The 19,741-nt window shown below is 45.4% G+C and overlaps 1 protein-coding gene across 1 annotated transcript in view; it reads left to right on the top strand.

The window, feature by feature from the left end:
* The window catches only part of ptgis (prostaglandin I2 (prostacyclin) synthase), a 118,522-nt gene extending 101,155 nt beyond the window's left edge, over positions 1–17,367 (top strand). Inside the window, exons 7-10 of the mRNA XM_072514845.1 lie at positions 73–226; positions 2,509–2,690; positions 11,340–11,491; positions 16,054–17,367. Coding sequence (XP_072370946.1) covers positions 73–226; positions 2,509–2,690; positions 11,340–11,491; positions 16,054–16,231 — 666 coding nt within the window. The 3' untranslated portion in view covers positions 16,232–17,367. The remainder of the gene's footprint in view (positions 1–72; positions 227–2,508; positions 2,691–11,339; positions 11,492–16,053) is intronic.
* The last annotated feature ends 2,374 nt before the right edge of the window (positions 17,368–19,741 follow it).

Raw genomic sequence — 19,741 nt, 5'->3', positions numbered from 1 at the left:
AAAGCTCAACAAAGAAAAAAAAATTCCTGTCAAAAGATCTGTCAAGATTAACTGCTTTTGATGTTTTTTTAGGGTAATAGTGGGCCTGCAGCATTTTGGCTCCTGGTTTTCCTGCTGAAACATCCAGAAGCAATGGCTGCAGTCCAGGAAGAAGTTAAGAACATCGGCTTTAGCCATGCAATGTCTACTATTACTCAGGATGTTCTTGACAATACTCCAATTTTAGGTAACATCTTCTTTACTTAAAATGTTGTTTTATTCATTTCATAATTATAAAATGTTAACCAATTATAATAGTTTTAAATAAAATAACGTGAGTAGTTCCTACCCAAGTGAAGGTCATGGACCCAATCTACTTCAATTTTCATCTTTAATTTCTGATACAATTTCGAAATTCACAGTCCTATTGTAGTTTATTCTCTGATGTGTTTTTTTTCTAATAGTCACGAAAATTTGTAAAATTAAGTGCACTGACATTTTCAGGTTTACTGTTTGGGCTGTATTTTCATGCATGTGCAATGTTTTGGATTGAACAAGTTTACATTGATGGTACAGTTAGGTGCATGAGACCCACGCATTGGGCAGCATTTGTACAAATGCCATACTAAGACTAATGTAAAAATTACAATTGCATAGATAGGTAGTGTCTGGTCAACTTGTAATTAATATTTGATCATGTGAACTTCTCATCTAAATTAAACAGTTGAATTTTATTGGGATCAGGGGATTGGGTGGAAAAATATGTTTGGATATAGTCCTTTGACTGTACCATTTGGTTTCAAAGCTAACCAAGATTGCTGAATGACACGGTTTTCTTTGTTTTAGTTGACAGAGTCCTACATAGACAAGACAAGTAAGATGGCAGATGAAATATATTGTGCAGAATGAGGTTGTTCACTTTGGTAGTAAGAAGAGAAAAGCAGATTTTTTTCAAGGCATGAACTTTTAAAATGTTGATGTTCATAGAGACTCAAGTGCGCTTGTACAAGGAACACAGAAAGTTAGCATGCAGGTACAGCAAGAAATTAGGAAGACAAATTACATGAGTGTCCTTTATTGCAAAAGGATTTGAATGCAAGGTTAAATAAGTCTTACTCAATTGTGAAGGACTTTTGGGAGACCACAACTGGAGGTGTGTGGGGATTTTTGATCCACATATCGAAGGAAGGATAAACTTGCATTGGATGAGAAGGATGGTCTCTGATGAGAGACTGAGCAAATTCGGCCTGTATTCTCTGGAGTTCAGAAGAATGGGCAGTGATCTCAGTGAATCATACCAGCTTCTGAAAGGGCTTGACATGGTGGCCACTGAAAGGTTGTTTTCCTGACTTCCAAAAAGCTGAGGATTGGTCTTGGAGTTGTCTTAGAGTTGGGCGCATTGGGCATAATTTCAAAATTGAAACAGAACTTGAAAGTAAGGAGGATGTTGAAAGACTTCAAGGAGGTTTTATCCTGGCTGGTGGAATGGGCCATTGAAATTTAATGCAGAGAGTGTAAGGTATTTTGGTGGGAAGAACAAAATGAGGCAATATAATCCAAATGGTACAATTCAAAATGGGGGCATGACCTTTGGGTAACCATGGATAAATAGTTGAACATTGCTTGAGAAAATGGTTTAAAAGGTTTTATAAAGAGAGGAGTAGAGTACAAAAACATGGACGTCATGATGAATCTTTATAAAACACTGATTTAGCCTCAACTGGTGTATTGTGTGCAATTCTGAGCATGACACTTAGGAAGGATGTAAAAGCTTGATAGGTAGTGTAGAAAATATTTATGCCAATGGTTTGAGGGTTGAGAAACTTGGTGGATACATGAGAAAAGCTGGGATTGTTCTCCTTGATGAGGAAGCTAACAGCAGGCTTGTAATAGTTATTCAAAACCTTGGAAGAGGTTAAAGGGAGTAGATGCGGGGTAACTGTATCCATTATTGGAAGAGTTGAAAGCCAGAATTGACCAATTGAACAAGACTGGCAAAAGAGCCAAAGCTGACATGAGGAAAAACATGTTTTACGTAGCAAGTAGTTACGATGTGGATTGCACTGCTAAAGGGAGTGGGGTAAGAATCCTGGAAGGAAAAAAGCGTGGAGGTCTGCGGGGTAAGGGCAGAGGATTAGTACCAGCTGTGTTGTTCTTGCAGAGAGCTGACATGGACTCAATGAGCCAAATATCCTCCCCTCCTGTGCTGTAACCATTCTGTGATTCTAAAAGCTTGCAGTGGCTTACAGGGGATATTAATCTGTCCTGGTGGCTTCAGAAGCTGCATTGGAATATTTTTTGTTTATTTAGGGATGAGATCTTGCAACCAGCCAAACTATTCTTCAGTGTAATTTCAGAGCAAATATTCCAAAGTTCATGACAGTGTAAAAAGGTAATAAAATGGATTGCTGTGTTATCAATATCACAATTTTGCTTCACTGGAGAATTCAACAATGTGCTGACAAAGTAGGTGGATTAATTTAATTAATTTCAGAAAATACAGTAAATTTCCTCCCTCTTTGTTAACAGATAGTGTTTTAAATGAGACTCTGCGGCTGACAGCAGCACCCTATATTACCAGAGAGATTTGTCAAGACATGTCACTGCAGCTTGCAGATGGTAGAAAATATCTCCTTCGCACAGGAGACAGACTCTGCCTCTTTCCTTATTTAAGTCCCCAGATGGACCCAGAAATCTATGAAGGACCCGAGGTAAGTTAGATTCATCTGATGATGCATTTCATAAATGGCTGAGAAACTATTCAAAATGAAAATCCGCATGGCCTAATATCTTACTAAAATGACAGCGACACGGTGGGACAGTGGTTAGCACTGCTGCCTCACAGCGCCAGCCACCCGGGTTCAATTCCGGCTTTGGGTCACTGTCTGGGTGGAGTTTGCACTTTCTCCCCGTTTCTGAGTGGGTTTCCTCTGGCTGCTCCGGTTTCCTCCCACAGTCCAAAGATGTGCATGTTAGGTGGATTGACCATAATAAAAATTGCACCTTTGTGTCCAAACGTGTATAGGTTAGGCAGAGTTACAGGGATAGGGAGGGGGAGTGGTCTTTGTAGGGTGGCCTTTCAGAGGGTCTGTGCACTCAATGGGCCGAATGGCTTCCTTCTGCGCTGTAGAGCTTCCATGATTCTATGAAATCAATTCAACAGCATTGTCCTTTACCAGCTCGCAAAGACTGTAATTTAAAAGTTTCAATGGCAAACATAAGGGTGGGATCCAATGGCCATGCTGCATCCGAAAAGCAGCTCACCGTGGCGCAGTGTGGCCGGTAAAAGCAGGGAGATCCTGCTTCCGGGATCGAACCTGCTCGCAATGCCTCGCGAGATCCAACGCGATCACGCGGGGCGTTGAGATGTAAATCCCGCCCATTGTGGCTGCATTCACTTTGGGCAGCGTGGTGCTCTGGCAATGCTAGTGCCACCTGTGCACCCTGGCAGTACCAGCCTGGCACCTTGATTGTGCCAGCCTTGCACCTTGGCAGTGCTACCTGGGTGCCAGCCTGGCACTGTCAAGGTACTTAGGTGGCATTCCCAGCTGGCATGGGCACTGCCAAGGTGCCAAGCTGGCATTTTTTGCACATGTGCGATTGGGTGTTTGGGGGAGGCAGGAGACCCTCCCATAGTGCGTTCAGGCTGGGGGGGGGGGGGGTGTTGTAGATCACTTGGGGTCCTTGGAGATCAGAATGCATCTAAAACTGGCGTTCCAATCTTTCGCTACACTGGGGTGTTCCAGCGAGTGTACAAAATGGGGCTTTCGCCGTTCTCGGTTGAGGCCTTTGTGATTACACACACACACACACACACACACACACACACACTGGGTAAGCTCATACTCCCACAGGATTGTGGGATTGTCATTAGACCCCAGCCAATGGTAAGCAGGCAGGTTATAACATCCCTCCCCCCCCCCTAAAGTCCGAGGGTGTCGGACCCGTTTTGCCACAGGCCGGACACCATTTGCATGAGGCGCTGGATCGGACACCATTTGCATGAGGCGCGTGTAACGAGACGGAGACCGGCGCTTCCGTGATGGTGTAACGGTTGGGCATCCATGGCCCGTGGATTCCCCTCTGATGCGTCCTGTGTCTCCATCTCGGAGTCAGAGTCTGCTGCCTCCGTCATCTCGGCGTCTCTATCTCCACGCTGTCCTGTAATGACCTGCGCAGGCTTTGAGTGAGGCACCAGAGGAAGATTGTGAGGACTACTTTCCATTGTGTCTGGTCTCTGTGGCTGTAGAAATTAGTTCCGGCAGCGGGGAATCTTTAGAAGGGATAGTCTTCTAGACCGAACGTGGTCTACATGTTTGCGCTGGAGACGACCCTGGGCTTGCACCCAGTAAGAGACAGGACCCGTTTAGTGAAAGACTATGCCAGGGACTCACTGGGTACCACCAGCAAAATTCCGAACGAACACTGGGTCACCGGACGCAAATTGCCTAATCGGCCGATGCCGAGAAAAACCATGTTCCTGCCGTTCTTGTGTGCAGCGTACTTTTGCGCCAATATCCGGGAAAATCATGCTAAGGCGGGTGCGAAGTCTCCGGCCCATTAGCAGTTCTGCAGGAGCTACCCCAGTCACCGCATGGGGGGTGGTCCTATACAAAAACAAAAAACGAGCCAGTCTCGTGTCCATTGACCCAGAAGACTGGTTCTTTAGGCCTCGTTTGAATGTCCGCCAACCCATTTGAAGCCGGGTGGTAAGGGGCAGTGCGGATATGGCGTATGCCGATCATCTTCATGAACCTCGCAAACTCCTCACTTGTGAATGGAGTGCCGCTATCCGTGACCAGCACCTCGGGGAGGCCATGCGCACTGACAGACAAACGCATCTTCTCAATTGTTGCGCAGGATGTTGTGCCTACCATCTTATGCACCTCTATCCATTCAGACTGGGCATCGATTGATAGAAGGAACATGGATCCTTGAAAAGGGCCGGCGAAATCCGCATGCAAGCACGCCCAAGGCCGCCCTGGCCATTCCCAGTGATGTAGAGGTGTAGCCGGCGGAAGCTTCTGATGCTCCTGGCAAATGGGAGCAGTTTTGGGCCACCTTCTCAATGTCGGTGTTGAGGCCTGGCCACCAGACAACTCCGGGCCAACATTTTAATTTTGGTCACACCTGGATGCCTATTGTGCAAGTCTCTTAGTATCAGCTCCTGTCCTTTTTCCGGGACAATCACACGGGTCCCCCACAAGAGGATGCCGTATTCCACGCTGAATTCTGACAGCTTGGAGGAAAATGCCCGCAACTCGCCTGGGAGCTGTCTATGCTGCCCACCATACAGGACAATGTGCCAAACCTTTGACAGGACTGGCTCTGTCTGGGTCAACTCACGGATCTGTGATACCGTGACAGGCAAGGTGTCCATAAAATTTAGGGTTGCAACCACCTCACTGGTCGTGGGGGTCGACACAGGGCCGGTCGATAAAGGCAATCAGCTCAGTGAGTCAGCATTCGCTATCTGCATTCCTGGTTTGTGCTCCAGAGAATACTCGTATGCAGCGAGCAACAAAGCCCAGCGCTGGATTCGTGCGGAAGCAATGGGCAGTATTGGCTTAACCTCTCGAAAAAGTCCCAGCAGAGGCTTATGATCAGCCATGATAGTGAAGTGGCGGCCATACATGTACTGGTGGAAACGTTTCACCGCAAAGACCACTGCCAGGCCCTCCTTCTCGATCTGCGCATACTTTCTTGCCGCTGCAGTCAATGTGCGGGAGGTGAAAGCTATCGGCCGCACGGCCCCGTTCTCCATCTTGTGGGACAGGACGGCCCCAATACCATATGGGGATGCATCACATGTGACGAACAAAGGCGTTCCAGGATCATAGTGGGTTAGTAACCCAGACAACGACAATTGTTGTTTTACCCACCGGAAAGCGGTTTTTTGCGGCTGACCCCAAACCCAGGTGTGATTTTTCTTTAGCAGGAGGTGCAACGGGGCTAGCGTACTTGCCAGATTGGGGAGGAACTTCCCGTAATAGTTTACGAGACCGAGAAAAGAACCAAGATGCGAAGTGTCAGTCGGGGTGGGGGCATGTTGAATTGCACGCACCTTCTCTGCGACGGGGTGCAAACCTTCGCGGTCCACCCGATAACCCAGGTAGATTACTTCCTTCGCCTGAAAGACGCACTTTGTGCGACGTAAACGGACTCCAGCCTCCGAAAAGCGTCCAAGGACAGCATCCAGATTTTCAAAATGTTCCTGCTCCGACGTCCCTGTGATCAAAACGTCATCCAAGTAGACACGCGGTAAGCCTCTCAAAATGCCCTTCATGACGCGTTGAAAAATAGCGCAGGCAGAGGATACTCTAAAGGGCAAACGTGTATATTCATACAGGTCACGGTGTGTATTAATTGTTACATATGGTCGGGAGGCAGGGTCCAGCTCCAACTGTAGGTAGGCGTGACTTATATCTAATTTTGTGAACGAGAGTCCACCTGCAAGCTTCGCGTAGAGATCCTCTATGCGAGGCATTGGATATCGGTCGAGTCGGGAAGCCGTTTTCACTAAGTTTATAGTCACCGCACAAGCGAACTGTGGCATCTGGCTTCATTACAGGTGCAATTGGTGCTGCCCAGTCAGCGAAACGGACGGGCCTGATAATACCCAAAGTCTCCAAACGAGTGAGCTCCCCTTCTACCTTCTCGAGCAAGGCGTAAGGCACCGGTCGCGCCCGGAAATAGCGCGGCGTGGCTCCTGGTTCGACTTGGATACGGGCTACGGCCCCTTTTATTTTCCCCAAACCGGGCTGGAATACATCTGGATATCGTCCTAGCACCTCAGTCAAACCTCCAGAAACTGTTTGGAGGATGTGCTGCCACTGCAACTGCAAATGGCGCAACCAGTCCCGACCCAACAGGCTGGACCCATGGCCGCGCACCACGATAAGTGGGAAACGCCCCTCCTGGCTCCATAAACAACAGCGGTCATCGTAGTTCCTGCAATGTCCAATGGTTCCCCCGTGTAGGTGGCAAACCTGGCCTGTGTGTCGGTTAATGTACCCTGTTTGATGTGGTCAAATGTCCTCTGGGCGGTCACAGAGACCACTGCGCCAGTGTCCAACTCCATCTCAAGCCGGTGACCATTGACCCGTACTGTCACCTTAATGGGGGCCACACGGGGAGCTGCCACACAATGCAGCTGCAGGCAGTCGTCCTCCGTCTCCACGTCCTCGGGTGTAGTCGCCGCGAGTTCATCCACATGGTAGGTACGGCCCCTGCGCTGGCCCCAAGTTTCGGTCGGAATCCCCCCAGGACCGGCGTCCGCGACGGGGTCGGAGCCTACAAGTCTGACACGGACATGGCTCCTCATCCATTGGTTCCGGAGAAGGCTCCCTTGGTTCTGGAGGAGAAGGCTTCTTTCGGGGAGGAATGTCCGACGGCTACTGGCGTCGATCTGGACGTCGCCTCGCCCAAGGTACTGCAGGAGTGCGGGGGGACGTTTTCGGACGGAAGGGTTTGCGCCCCAAGGCATGCAACTCCATTCCCTGTATCTCCTGCACTCCTCGTTCTGCGCTCTCTCTCGACAATACTATTTGAATGGCCTGTTGAAAATCAACGTTGGCTCAGCTAACAACTTTCTCTGGGTGGCCGCATTGTTAATACCGCAAACCAAACGGTCGCGTAACATTTCTGACAAGGTCTCACCATAGTCACAGTACTCCGGCAAGGGATTCTCCTGGGGTCCTCTCAGCGGTATTAAACTGGTAACGTTGGACTATCGTGGACGGGGTTGGGTTAAAATGTTGCCCCACTAAGTTCACAAGTTCATCAAACGTTTTGGTGTCCGGCGCAGTTGGATACGTAAGGCTCCTAATCACCCCAAACATATGCGGGCTGCAGGCGGTGAGCAATATGACCACCTAGCGCTCGTTTTCAGTGATGTTGTTTGCACGGAAATAATAACGCATCCGTTGTGCGTACTGGTCCCAGCTTTCCAGCGCAGCATCAAAAACATCCAAACGTCCGTACAGAGGCATAGTGTAATAGAAAACAACTTCCAACCTGTATCCAACAAAAATCCAGGGAGGTGGCTTCAGCAGTGTAGACAGCTATTCACTTTAACCCTCGTCGCCAGTTTTGAGAGCCACGAAGAATCCAGCACGAGTTTTAAGGATAGAAAGAAATAACATTTATTTACAATAACATATATGTACAACAGCAGCAGCTACTTAGCTTGCTGCTCACTCCTTCCTGGCTGGTTCCAAACTGGCCAGCTTTATTTATACAGGAAGTCTGCTAATGATTTCTCCGCCCCCCCCTCATTGGGGAAGCTCATACTCCCACAGGATTGTGGGATTGTCATTAGTCCCCAGCCAATGGTAAGCAGGCAGGTTATAACAGGCCTCTTATACAATGCGAGTCGAGTTGCATACCCCTGTGTTTCTCAGCACTGCAAACGTGGGGAAACATGCAGACATCGAAGGCAAAGTCAGTAATGCCTTCCTTTGTTAAATATGAAGATGACTTCATCAGGTCCCGAAAACAAAGATAAAATATCATTTTGGTCCAATTGCTCCTACTCTTTTCATTCAGACAGAAAGCCATGGGTTCAAGTCTCACTACTCCAGGACCCGAGTTCCAAATCTAGGGCTGATAGTCAATTCATTACTAAAGAGATGTTGCATTGTGGAAGGTGGTGTCCCGTGGGCAGGTTGTTTAGACCGCTTTTAGTCTCTGGTGGGAAACCACATGAATCAGTTTTTAACAATGAATTTACAGGATGTTGGTGTCATTGGCCAGATCAACATTTATTGCCCATCCCTAATTGTCCTTGAGAAGGTAGTGGTGAACCACCTTCGTGGACCGCTGCAGTCCCTCTGGTGTAGGAATATCCACAGTGCTGTTAGGGAGGGAGTTGTAAGGGTCTTGTGGAGGGGTGGAGGGGGGGGGGGGGGAAGCTGTGGGCTGGTGGTGGGGGGTTGAACTGGAGGTGTAGTCCTGAGGTAGGTGAGACCTTAATATTCCTTGTGGGACCTGGCCCTAGTCACACAAAGGAAAGTAAAAACCTACCTCACATCATTGCACTTCAACATGCCTGACCAGCTTCAGGCTGACAGGAAAGATGCAGCAGCTTCATTTAAAATAAAAATCATTTATGGGATGTGGACGTCCCTGGCTGGGCCAACATTTATTGCCCATCCCTAATTGCCCTTGAGAAGCTGGTCGTGAACTGCCTTTTTGAACCACTGCTCTCATTGCACAGGCCTATGTTAAAATTGTGTTCAGGACCTGATGAACTCATCTGCATATTTAACATAGGAAGGACTCACTGACTTTGCCTTCGATGTCTGCTCAAAAGGAGCAGGTTAAAATGAAGGTTGTCAGAGACAAGTGGGAGGTAAGTCATCCTGAGTGTTTTAACTGTCCACCATTTTCCCCCAGATGGATCAGGTTAAAATCGCCCTGGCTGGGATTACCCTCCTCAGGGCAGTGCTCTGGAGAATAATGGTTGTTAAAAGGCACTGTCAAAAAATTCTCATGAGTGGGAAATGGTGGCAATACTACATTTATTCTTCATCCATAGGTTCCATGGAAAGCTTTCTCCTTGAACTGCTCCAATCATTTTGGTCAATATGGTGGCTAGTGAGGAATTCCTGAATATTGACCCAGAAACAATGACAGAACAGTGATATATGCTGCTGGCTAGGCTAGCATTTATTGTCAACACTAAACTGCCCTTGAGAAGGAGGTGGTGGTAGTGGTGAGTTGCCTTCTCGAACCACTGCAGTCCATGCGGTGTAGGTACACACACGGTGCTCTTAGGGAGGCAGGACCCGGATTTTGACCCAACAACAGTGATGGAACAGTGCTATATTTTGCTTGGATGGGAACTTCCAAGTAGTGGTGTTCCCATGGCCTTGTTTGGGTTTGGAAGGTGCTGTCAAAGCAGACTAGGTGAGTTGTTGCAGGGCATCTGGCAGATGGCACACACCGCTGCCGTGGTGATGGTGGAGGGAGTGAATGCCCACGGTGGTGGACAGAATGTCAATTTGTCCTGAATGGTATTGAGATTCTTGAGCGTTGTTGGAACTGCACCCATCCAGGCAAGCAGAGAGTATTCCACCACACTCCTGACTTGTGCCTTGTAGATGGTGACATGCTTTGTGGAGTCAGGAGGCAAGTTACCCGCAGCAGGATTCCTGGCCTCTGATCTGATATTGTGGCCACAATATTTATAATGGCTAAAAGAAAATTACTGCGGATGCTGGAATCTGAAATGAAAGAGAAAATGCTGGAAAATCTCAGCAGGTCTGGCAGCATCTGTAGGGAGAGAAAAGAGCTAATGTTTCACACCCAGAGGACCCTTTGTCAAAGCTATTCCAGTTCAGTTTCTGGTCAATGGTAAATCCCCAGGATGTTGAAAGTGGTGAGGGGTTCACGGGTAAGGTTGGACTCAAGGGCAGCGGTGGTGGTTTTCATTGGCACCCCCTCCCAATACCGGGCCCCTAGATTGGGCACTAAATGCCTTTGAAAGAGGAATCCCACTGGGAGGCCACTGACAAATCCTCCCAGGTTTTTTGTGTGGCCTGCAGGATGCATGGAAATCTACGTACACTGGAGAGAATCCCAGAGTAAATCCCAATGGGCTCAGGGATAATGATCTTTGAAGTGGTTCAATGAAGAGCCTAATTAGCCAGTGGTCTGAGGCCCGTACCCACCACTGTATAATTGGGGGTCAATTTTCTTGCAAGCAGGGACGGGTTGTGTGGCCTCCCATGTGATTAAGCCGGCCCACTCAAATCGTAGTTTGATTCAGCAAGCTCCATTAAATCCCAGCTGTGGGACAGTCATGGCCTTCAGTGGCTTTATTTATTCGACTAACTAAATGTAACCAAAATAAATAAAGACTTTTTAAGGCTCACAGTAAAATAAATTTGCCTATATTCTTAAATTAATAAATACTTGTGATAATAAATTAGAGTCCTGTGGTCCATTTTGAACCACAGCCTGTTGTTAACGCAACTTACAGATGGCTTGAACCTTGTATACATTTATTGCCATTTTCCACACATTTTCCTACTTAAGATCTGTACTACCAATCCAGATCACTTAGTGCTTTTGCTCTTATTTGCCATTCTTTAAAACCATGTTGACATCTGAAAACTTGGCCAGCTTTGTTTTGATTCCTCGTTCCATGTAACTCAGACACTGTCAATGCCAATGTTCCCAGGACTGATATCTATGGCACCCTTTGCTATTGAGCTGAGCTTGTTGTGGCGCTGCCAATATTCAGTCCTTCTCAGCATCTTGCTTTCTAATCCTCTCTTGTGAACCAGTTTGGTACTGTGTCACTACACTCCAAGATATATGATTTTGATTAAAACATTTTCTCATTGGATTTACAGAAATTTAAGTATGACCGATTTTTGAACAAGGACGGAACAAAGAAAACAACGTTCTTCAAGGGTGGAAAACAACTGAAGTACTACAACATGCCTTGGGGTGCAGGAGTCCATGTCTGTATTGGACAATCCTTTGCAAGGAATAGTCTAAAATTGTAAGTTTCATATAGATTCACATTTATCTCATTTGTCTATAAAGGACTAATATTTCCATACAACTTGCCTGAAGAAATTAAGAGGTTCAGCAAGGCAACTAATGCAGCTCGAGTGACAGGAAAGCCAACCATCCAATAAAACTGGAATGACTCATCTTGCTGTTTCTTGTTATGATGACTAACTTGATGAAATCCCCAGAATTCTCTTGAAAAGTAATTTTGTCACCTGATAAATATATGCCGCGTCAGAGAGATACCCATGCGGTGGTTTTATTTTTTTTATTCTTTCATGGGATGTTGGCATCTATTTATTGCCCATCCCTAATTGCCCTTATGAGGGCATTTAATAGTCAATCACATTTCTGTGCATCTGTCACTTGTAGACCGGACCAGGTAAGGACGGCGGCTTTCCTTCCCTAAAGAATATTAGTAAATCAAATGGGTTCTTACAGCAATTGACAAATGGTCATCATTAGACTTTTAATTTGTGATTTGGATTGGATTCAATTTGTGATTTTGATTGGATTCAAATTTCAAACCCAGGTTCTGAGATCATTATCTTAGGCCTGAGGTTTATTAGTCTAGTGATAATGCCACTGTGCCACTGCCCCACCTCGTGTATGTTACAGTTCGCTCAGTGAGGGAGTTTCTGTGGCAACATACATGTTGTAGCCTGGAGCTATGGATGGTGATGGTAGAGGCGCCACCTTTCTTACCATCACATGGCTGACCAGGAATCACTCTTGTTCTTGCTGCTTTTACAGTCTGCCATTGGCATGTGGTGGGAGAATTTGTGGGGTGTTACTCAAATTGTATGGCTGCATTATGAACGTACCTCCCTTGGCCACCAAGTACTGGGAAGGGACTTGAACAAAGAACCTCTGGCTCAAGAGGTAAGGACAATACTAACAGCGCCATAAGATCTGCTAGAAAATCCCTTAGCTGCCTGAAATGGGCCATGTCACATAAGCTTCATTGCCTTCAGGCACAGCATGCAGATGACTGTGATTGAAGACCAGTCTGAATTGCATTGCTGCTTGTCTCAACTAAGAGAGGTTTGTCTGTTTTGGGCTGGAGTGCTATGGGGCATGAGCAAGGGTTTGGAATTTCTACAGGGATTTTCAATGGAGTTCGTAGAGTAAGAGCTCAAGTGGCTAAGAGTGGACGTTCATGTCAGTTTTTCACGATTTCTACTGATCTTCCGAACCTGTGGCAGGAAAATGGGAAAATTCTGTGACAATTCTTTGAAGAAAAAAAAAAAATTTAGAGTACCCAATTATTCTTTTCCAATTAAGGGGAAATTCAGCATGGCCAATCCACCTAACCTGCAAACCTTTGGGTTGTGAGGGTGAAACCCACGCAGACACGGGGAGAATGCGCAAACTCCACATGGGCAGTGACCTGGGGCCGGGATCGAACTTGGGCCCTCAGCACCGTAGGCAACAGTGCTAACCACTGCGCCACTGTGCTGCCCCAATTCTGTGACAGTTCTACCCAAAGTTTTCTTTCTCATGGTAGTAAACGTTTATGCCTCCCTTCAGCTTGAAGTGATCAAATCTATTTGTCTCTTTAGTATACAGGCTATTCTGTCCACTCGACTGGAATAGAAATCAAACTGGGTAATAGTCCAGGGGGAAAATGAAAACAGAAAAGAAAATGTCAATCTTCAACCCAGACAAGCCCACAACACCAGTAACTCTGGCCAGGATTTTCATGGAGATGGGCTAAACCAGAAGGCCTTTAAAAAAGGTGTGGGGTGGGGGGGGGGGCAGTGTAGGGAGGCAGTCAGGACGAGATTCTAGGATTCCCACCCAGCTCTTGTTTCCAGAAATCTTTCCTGATGCAGGACAAGGGCGAGAACAGCACATAACACTTCCACACATGCCAGCTCCATGCAGGTATAGGCATTTCAACCTCTCCATTCTATGACATTTGGATGGAGCACGGCCTTTTCTGTTAGGAGATATGGTACACATCACCTCAGAGGAATTGTGAACCCTGAGGGAACCATAGTTCCAAGTCCAGAAACAAAAAGGAAATCCACGCAACATTCCCTCTGAAATACATTGCCCCTCATACCTTCTCATAAAGCTGTTGATCAATCATAGACATTCATGGTATCAATGACAAAAAGGCTGTTATGCACTTCTCCCCTCTTAATCTTGTGTGAATAAATGAAATGAAAATCGCTTATTGTCACAAGTAGGCTTCAAATGAAGTTACTGTGAAAAGCCCCTAGTCGCCACATTCCGGCGCCTGTTCGGGGAGGCTGGTATGGGAATCGAACCGTGCTGCTGGCCTGCCATGGTCTGTTTTAAAAGCCAGCGATTTAGCCCAGTGTGCTAAACCAGCCCCTGCATTGGTATTGGAAAACTCTTCAAAGAAAGAGCAGGTTTATCATAGAATTTACAGTGCAGAAGGAGGCCATTCAGCCCATCGAGTCTGCACCAGCTCTTGGAAAGAGCACCCTACCCAAGCCCACACCACCCTATCCCCATTACCCAGTAACCCCATTCAACCAACACTAAGGGCAATTTTGGACACTAAGGGCAATTTAGCATGGCCAATCCACCTAACCTGCACATCTTTGGACTGTGGGAGGAAACCGGAGCACCCGGAGGAAACCCACGCAGACACGGGGAGAACGTGCAGACTCCACACAGACAGTGACCCAGCCGGGAATCGAACCTGGGACCCTGGAGCTGTAAAGCAATTGTGCTAACCACTATTATAAAGCAATAAAGATGTCAATCAAACAAAACTATCCCTCCTCTATGGTTGTGGAGGTGCTTATCTCAATACCAGGATATCTTTGAAAACAGAAAAGAAAATGTCAATCTGAGCCCCAACCATCTTCAATTGCTTCATCAATGTCCTTCCTGCCATGATAAGATCAGAAGTTGGAATGTTCACTGATGGTTGTTTAATTTTCAATATCATTTGCAACTACTTGAGCACTCTATGCCCATAAGGAGGAAGACCTGGACAATATTGTTAAATATTTCACTGAATCCCCAGTTATCAACATCCTGAGGGTATCATCATTGGCCAGAAACTGAACCAGGGACCAGCCATATAAATACTGTGGCTACAAGAGCAGGTCAGAGGCGAGGAATCTTGCAGCGAGCAACTCACCTCCTGACTCATCAAAACCTGTCCACCGACTATAAGGCACAAGACAGGGATGTGTTGGAATACTCCTTATTTACCTGGATACGCTTCATTTACCTGGATTAGTGCAGCTCCAACAACACAAGAAGCTCAACACCATCAAGGACAATTGAGCAATTTATTTGATTCATACTCCATCCACCATCTTAAATATTTGTTCCCTCCACTACCAGCACACAGTAGCAGCCGTGTGTACCATCTACAACATGCACTGCAGCAACTCACCAACGCTCCTTTGACAACACCTTCCAAAACATGACCTCTATTACCTGGGACACGGGCAGGTGACATATGGGAACACCAGCAACTGCAAGTTCCCCTCCAAGCTATGCATTATCCTGACTTGGAAATCTATCACTTACTTCACTGTCGTTGGGCAGCATGGTGGCACAGTGGTTAGCACAGTTGCTTCACAGCTCCAGGGTCCCAGGTTCGATTCCCGGCTTGGGTCACTGTCTGTGCGGAGTCTGCACATTCTCCCCATGTCTGCGTGGGTTTCCTCCAGGTGTCCCGGTTTCCTCTCGCAGTCCAAAGATGTGCAGGTTAGGTGGATTGGCCATGATAAATTTCCCTTAGTGTCCAAAATGATTAAGTAGGGTTACTGGGTTACGGGGATAGATTGGAGGCATGGGCTGAAGTGGGGTGCTCTTTCCAAGGGCCAGTGCAGGCTCGATGATGGACTGAATGGCCTCCTTCTGCGCTGTAAATTCTATGATTCTATGACCAAAATCCTGGAAACCCCCCCTCCTAACAGCACTGTGGGTGTACCTACGCCACATGAACTGGATTTGGATTGGATTTTGTTTATTGTCACGTGTACTGAGATACAGTGAAAAGTATTTTTCTGCGAGCAGCTGAAAAATACTTTTCACTGCATCTCGGTACACGTGACAATAAACAAAATCCAATCCAAACCCAAATCCAAATCCAGTTCATGTGGCGTAGGCACACCCACAGTGCTGTTAGGAGGGGGAGGCTGTTAGAATGTGGTAGCTCACTGCCACCTTCTCAAGTGCAGGAGTGTGTTGGAATTAGGGATGGGCAACAAATGCTGCCCTTGCCAGAAAAGTCCATGTCCTGTGAAACAATAAAAAGATAGCAAACAGAGGTGTGCTTTCTAACCTGCCAGCAACACCATCCACCATCTGGGTTGCCTGCTCGGGCCTGGTGCTGGCAATCCTGACTATCTGTGCCCTGCCTCCCCAGATGGAGAATGTAGGAGGCGGGGCCTCCTTAACGGCGACGGGTATGTGGACACTGTTCGCCTCCTTCACAAAAATCTGGCCTTCTCTATCAAAGCAATACCCAAAACTATGTGTATTCAGTTGCATCACATATCTAGCAACCTTCACTGAATTTAACTGAAATTTATTATGCATTTTGTTTTACAGGTTTGCTTTTATCATGTTAAGCTCTTTTGATTTTCAACTTGACGATCCAAAAGCAGACGTCCCAGCCTTCAACACAAGCAGATATGGATTTGGACTGATGCAGCCGGAAAATGATATCACGTTTCTGTATAAACCCAAGGTTGAAGAGCCCAAAGGACAACAAAGCAACAGATATTAAACACGAGTGTGCCAGGGAGCTTTTGCAACTCAAACATCCATATTCATTTGAAGAAGATTTACATTTTTGTGTTGCGTCCCACAATTGTTTGCTTTTTAGAAAGACCAGTTGATGAAGAGTGGAATTTACACGTGGGATTTTTTGTAGAAGTGTTATTACAGTTCTGAGCAGAATTTGCGTGGGAATTACAGAGCAAGAAATAACGGGAGTTTTATTTGAAATAAGCTAACCCTCTGTTAGGATACGTGAATGAAGTGGAAAGCTGGTAAACAGTCCGAGCCAAAACGATTTCTAAGCTGTTAATTGTTCCTGATTTCTTTAACATTTCAAAAATTGAAAAACTGCACAGCCTTTTATGACAATGACAATCATTTTTGCTGTGGAAAGAGTGACAGAATCTCGAAGAACATGTTTAACACGACCCCTGTCTATTTCAGTGTACCCATGACACATGTTGGCTAATGGACTAGGTTTGAGATAAAAATATAATGGAATGATGAAATAACTATAGAATTAATATTTATACTCAGAGCTCTGCAATTTCAGTTCACTAACATGTGCCATTTTTGCATGAAAATCGACAAAGGTTTCACAAATACACTGCATTTAATTGGAAACCCTGGCAGGTTCTAGTGGCGTTAACAAAGGAGACGGCCTGGAGTGCAACTGTCTGGTGGTATCGATGTTTCTAGATCAATTGTTCGGTCTCAACTGCATTTATACTGGTTTTGTGAATAAACTCTAAGGCAAGTGGGAAAAAAGAATTGATGATGGATAATCAGTCAGAAAATAAGTTGCAGTCAGATTTCACCAAAAGCTAAGCATGCTCAATGGCACCAGGGAAGTGAATCTGCTTTTTTTAAAATCACACACGACTACGACGTTTCAGGAAATGTCTAGAAGCAAGTATTCACTATTTAATGTACTCATAGAATAACCTTCTTGTTCAAGCTTCAGATTTTTCTTGCTTTAGCTTGTAAATTTATTGAATGTATTGCCACTGAACAGAATCAGAAGGAACTGGGAAAATGTGTGAGAAATTTAAATTTGAAAAATATCTGCATTTATAAAGCACCTTTCACAAGCTGAGGATACTCCAAAGCATTTTGTAATGAATGAAGTACTTTTGAAATATTGCTATGTCTCCTCTCATTATTGCTCATTATGCTAAGTCTGTTCATTGAATGTACTTATGTACTTTTAGTATTTTGCTTGGATTCTCTGCTCCTGCCGCTGTAAATGGGATTTCCCATTGAAGCAACTCCACACCGCCGGGAACCCAGGGGCGGGGGGGGGGGGGGGTTGCTGCCGGCAGGACCAGAGAATCCCGCCACCAGCCAACAGCCTGGGAATTCCAGACACAGCATATTAGAGGGGCATTTTGAGCATGGCCTGCATGCCACCTTCCAGGTCGCTGTGTACCATGCATGAAGCAGAGGGAACTTTGGTAAGCATGATAGTTATATGGGAAATGCAGCAACCAATTCGCACATAGCAAACTCCTACAAACAGCAATGTTATAATTACCAGATAATGATTGGAAAGTTAAGAGCTTGTTGCAGAAGGATCAAACAGACAAATCAATCTGGAATATAGGTTCAGAAGATAAGTGGCATGTCAGTAACGCCTATCCCACTGTCTCATAATTCAAGAGACAAACTCTTAAAATTCAAGAGGTTTGGTTTATAAATCATATGTTGCTGTTTCTTTAACCGTTATGTCAATATAGTTTGAAGTCTGATTTCTAAACCTCAATAGGACACTGTTTTTTTTTATAACAAATCAGAGCTCTCTACAATGATTATATTAATATGTGTAAAAATGCTTTACAAAATTAAGAAGGCAGTCAGAAGAGAAACCAATACATTTCTCTCATGTGAAGTGGTGGTTCGCAAAAACGGAATTTAATACAGTAAAGAGGTTTTCTGCATTTGCTATGTTATATTTCCGCATTTGCGATGTTATATATTTCCATGGCCAAGAGGTCACTTTTTACAGCCTTAAAAGTCTGGTGAGTACCTAATGACAATGCAAACCTCAGTCTTGTTGCAAATATCATTACTTACCCACCATCAAAGCGAAAGGCCCTGTTTTGGTAGGAGTTACAACTGGTTCAGAATAGAGGTTGGCAAGAGCTTTTGTTATTGCAGTGTTTTTTTTTGTTTTCCCACAGGATGAGATTTCTGCAATGGTTGAATCAGGGAATGTCAGCTTTATGAGTTTTGTGAAATGATCTGCAAACGCAATTGGTATAATCATGTTTTGCAATGACTTGGCAAGAAGCACATTAGCATTTGCAAACTTCGGACCTGAAGTCTGTTGTGCTGGACTAAAAAAAGCTTGTTATCGACTGTGGTGCTTTTGAAGCCACAGCTCGACTTACATGCTTGTACGTTTCCAGGCATTTTTTGAGGTTGTTTAGTCCAGAATTTCCAAAGCTGATATCCTTAGAACACGTACGACAAAATGAGTGTTGACCTGCATGTCTGCTCTTATTTACTGGGTAGGGAACTCCTCCGGTCTGCATTATATTTCCATCTGTGGTATTGCCACTTGCTTTGATTTTCTTTTTCCGACGTTACTACTGGTTGCTTTATGCAACTCATGGCAGTAAAAAATAAACAACCCTGAAAATGTGGATCTCGAATTATCAAAAAGGAAAATGTACCTCCATGGGCGACACGGTAGCACAGCGGTTAGCACTGTTGCTTCACATCTCCAGGGTCCCAGTTACTGGGTTATGGGGATAGGGTGGAGGTGTGGGCTTAAGTAGCGTGCTCTTTCCAAGGACCAGTGCAGACTCGATGGGCCAAATGGCCTCCTTCTACTCTGTAAATTCTATGATATGTACTCTCCTGTCAAATATTAACAGCATTAGCATTAATTACATAATTTCCCTCAAGGAAAAATTCTATGGTAATATGTACACTTAGGCAATACTTAATAAATTAAAAGCTCCACAAGGTCATATTAACAAATCTATGGATTTGGTGATCCAGTGTAGATTGTGCAACTATAGAGTAGTAACATAAAGGAGACTATTCAATCCATTGTGCCTCAGGTGACTGTGAATATATGCTTCCTTTGCTGATACTAATCCAATTCCTTTTTGAAAGCCTCAGTTGAACCTGCATCTATCACATTCTCAGGCAGTGCATTCCAGATCCTAACCACTCGCTGTGTGAAAAAGATTTTCCTCATGTCAGCGTTGCTTCTGTTGCCTATTACCTTAAATCTGTACCCTTTGATTTTCATTCCTTGCAACAATGGGGGCAATTTCTCCCTGAACTGATCCAGACCCCTGATGATTTTGAATCACTATCAAATCTCCTCTCAACCTTGTCTTCTCCAAAGAAAAGAGTCCCAATCTCTCCAATTTATCTATGGAACTTAAATTCCTTATCTCTGAAACCGTTCTCACAAATTTCTTTCTGAACCCTCCGAATGGGCCTTCACATCCTTTCTAAAGTATGACTCTCAGAACTGGATGCAAAACTTCAATTGAGACTG

The sequence above is a fragment of the Scyliorhinus torazame genome, chromosome 8 (assembly GCF_047496885.1).
Source record: "Scyliorhinus torazame isolate Kashiwa2021f chromosome 8, sScyTor2.1, whole genome shotgun sequence".
NCBI classification, from domain to species: Eukaryota; Metazoa; Chordata; class Chondrichthyes; order Carcharhiniformes; family Scyliorhinidae; genus Scyliorhinus; species Scyliorhinus torazame.
The sequence above is the reverse complement of the archived record's forward strand: the minus strand, read 5'-3'. Positions and strand labels throughout refer to the sequence as shown.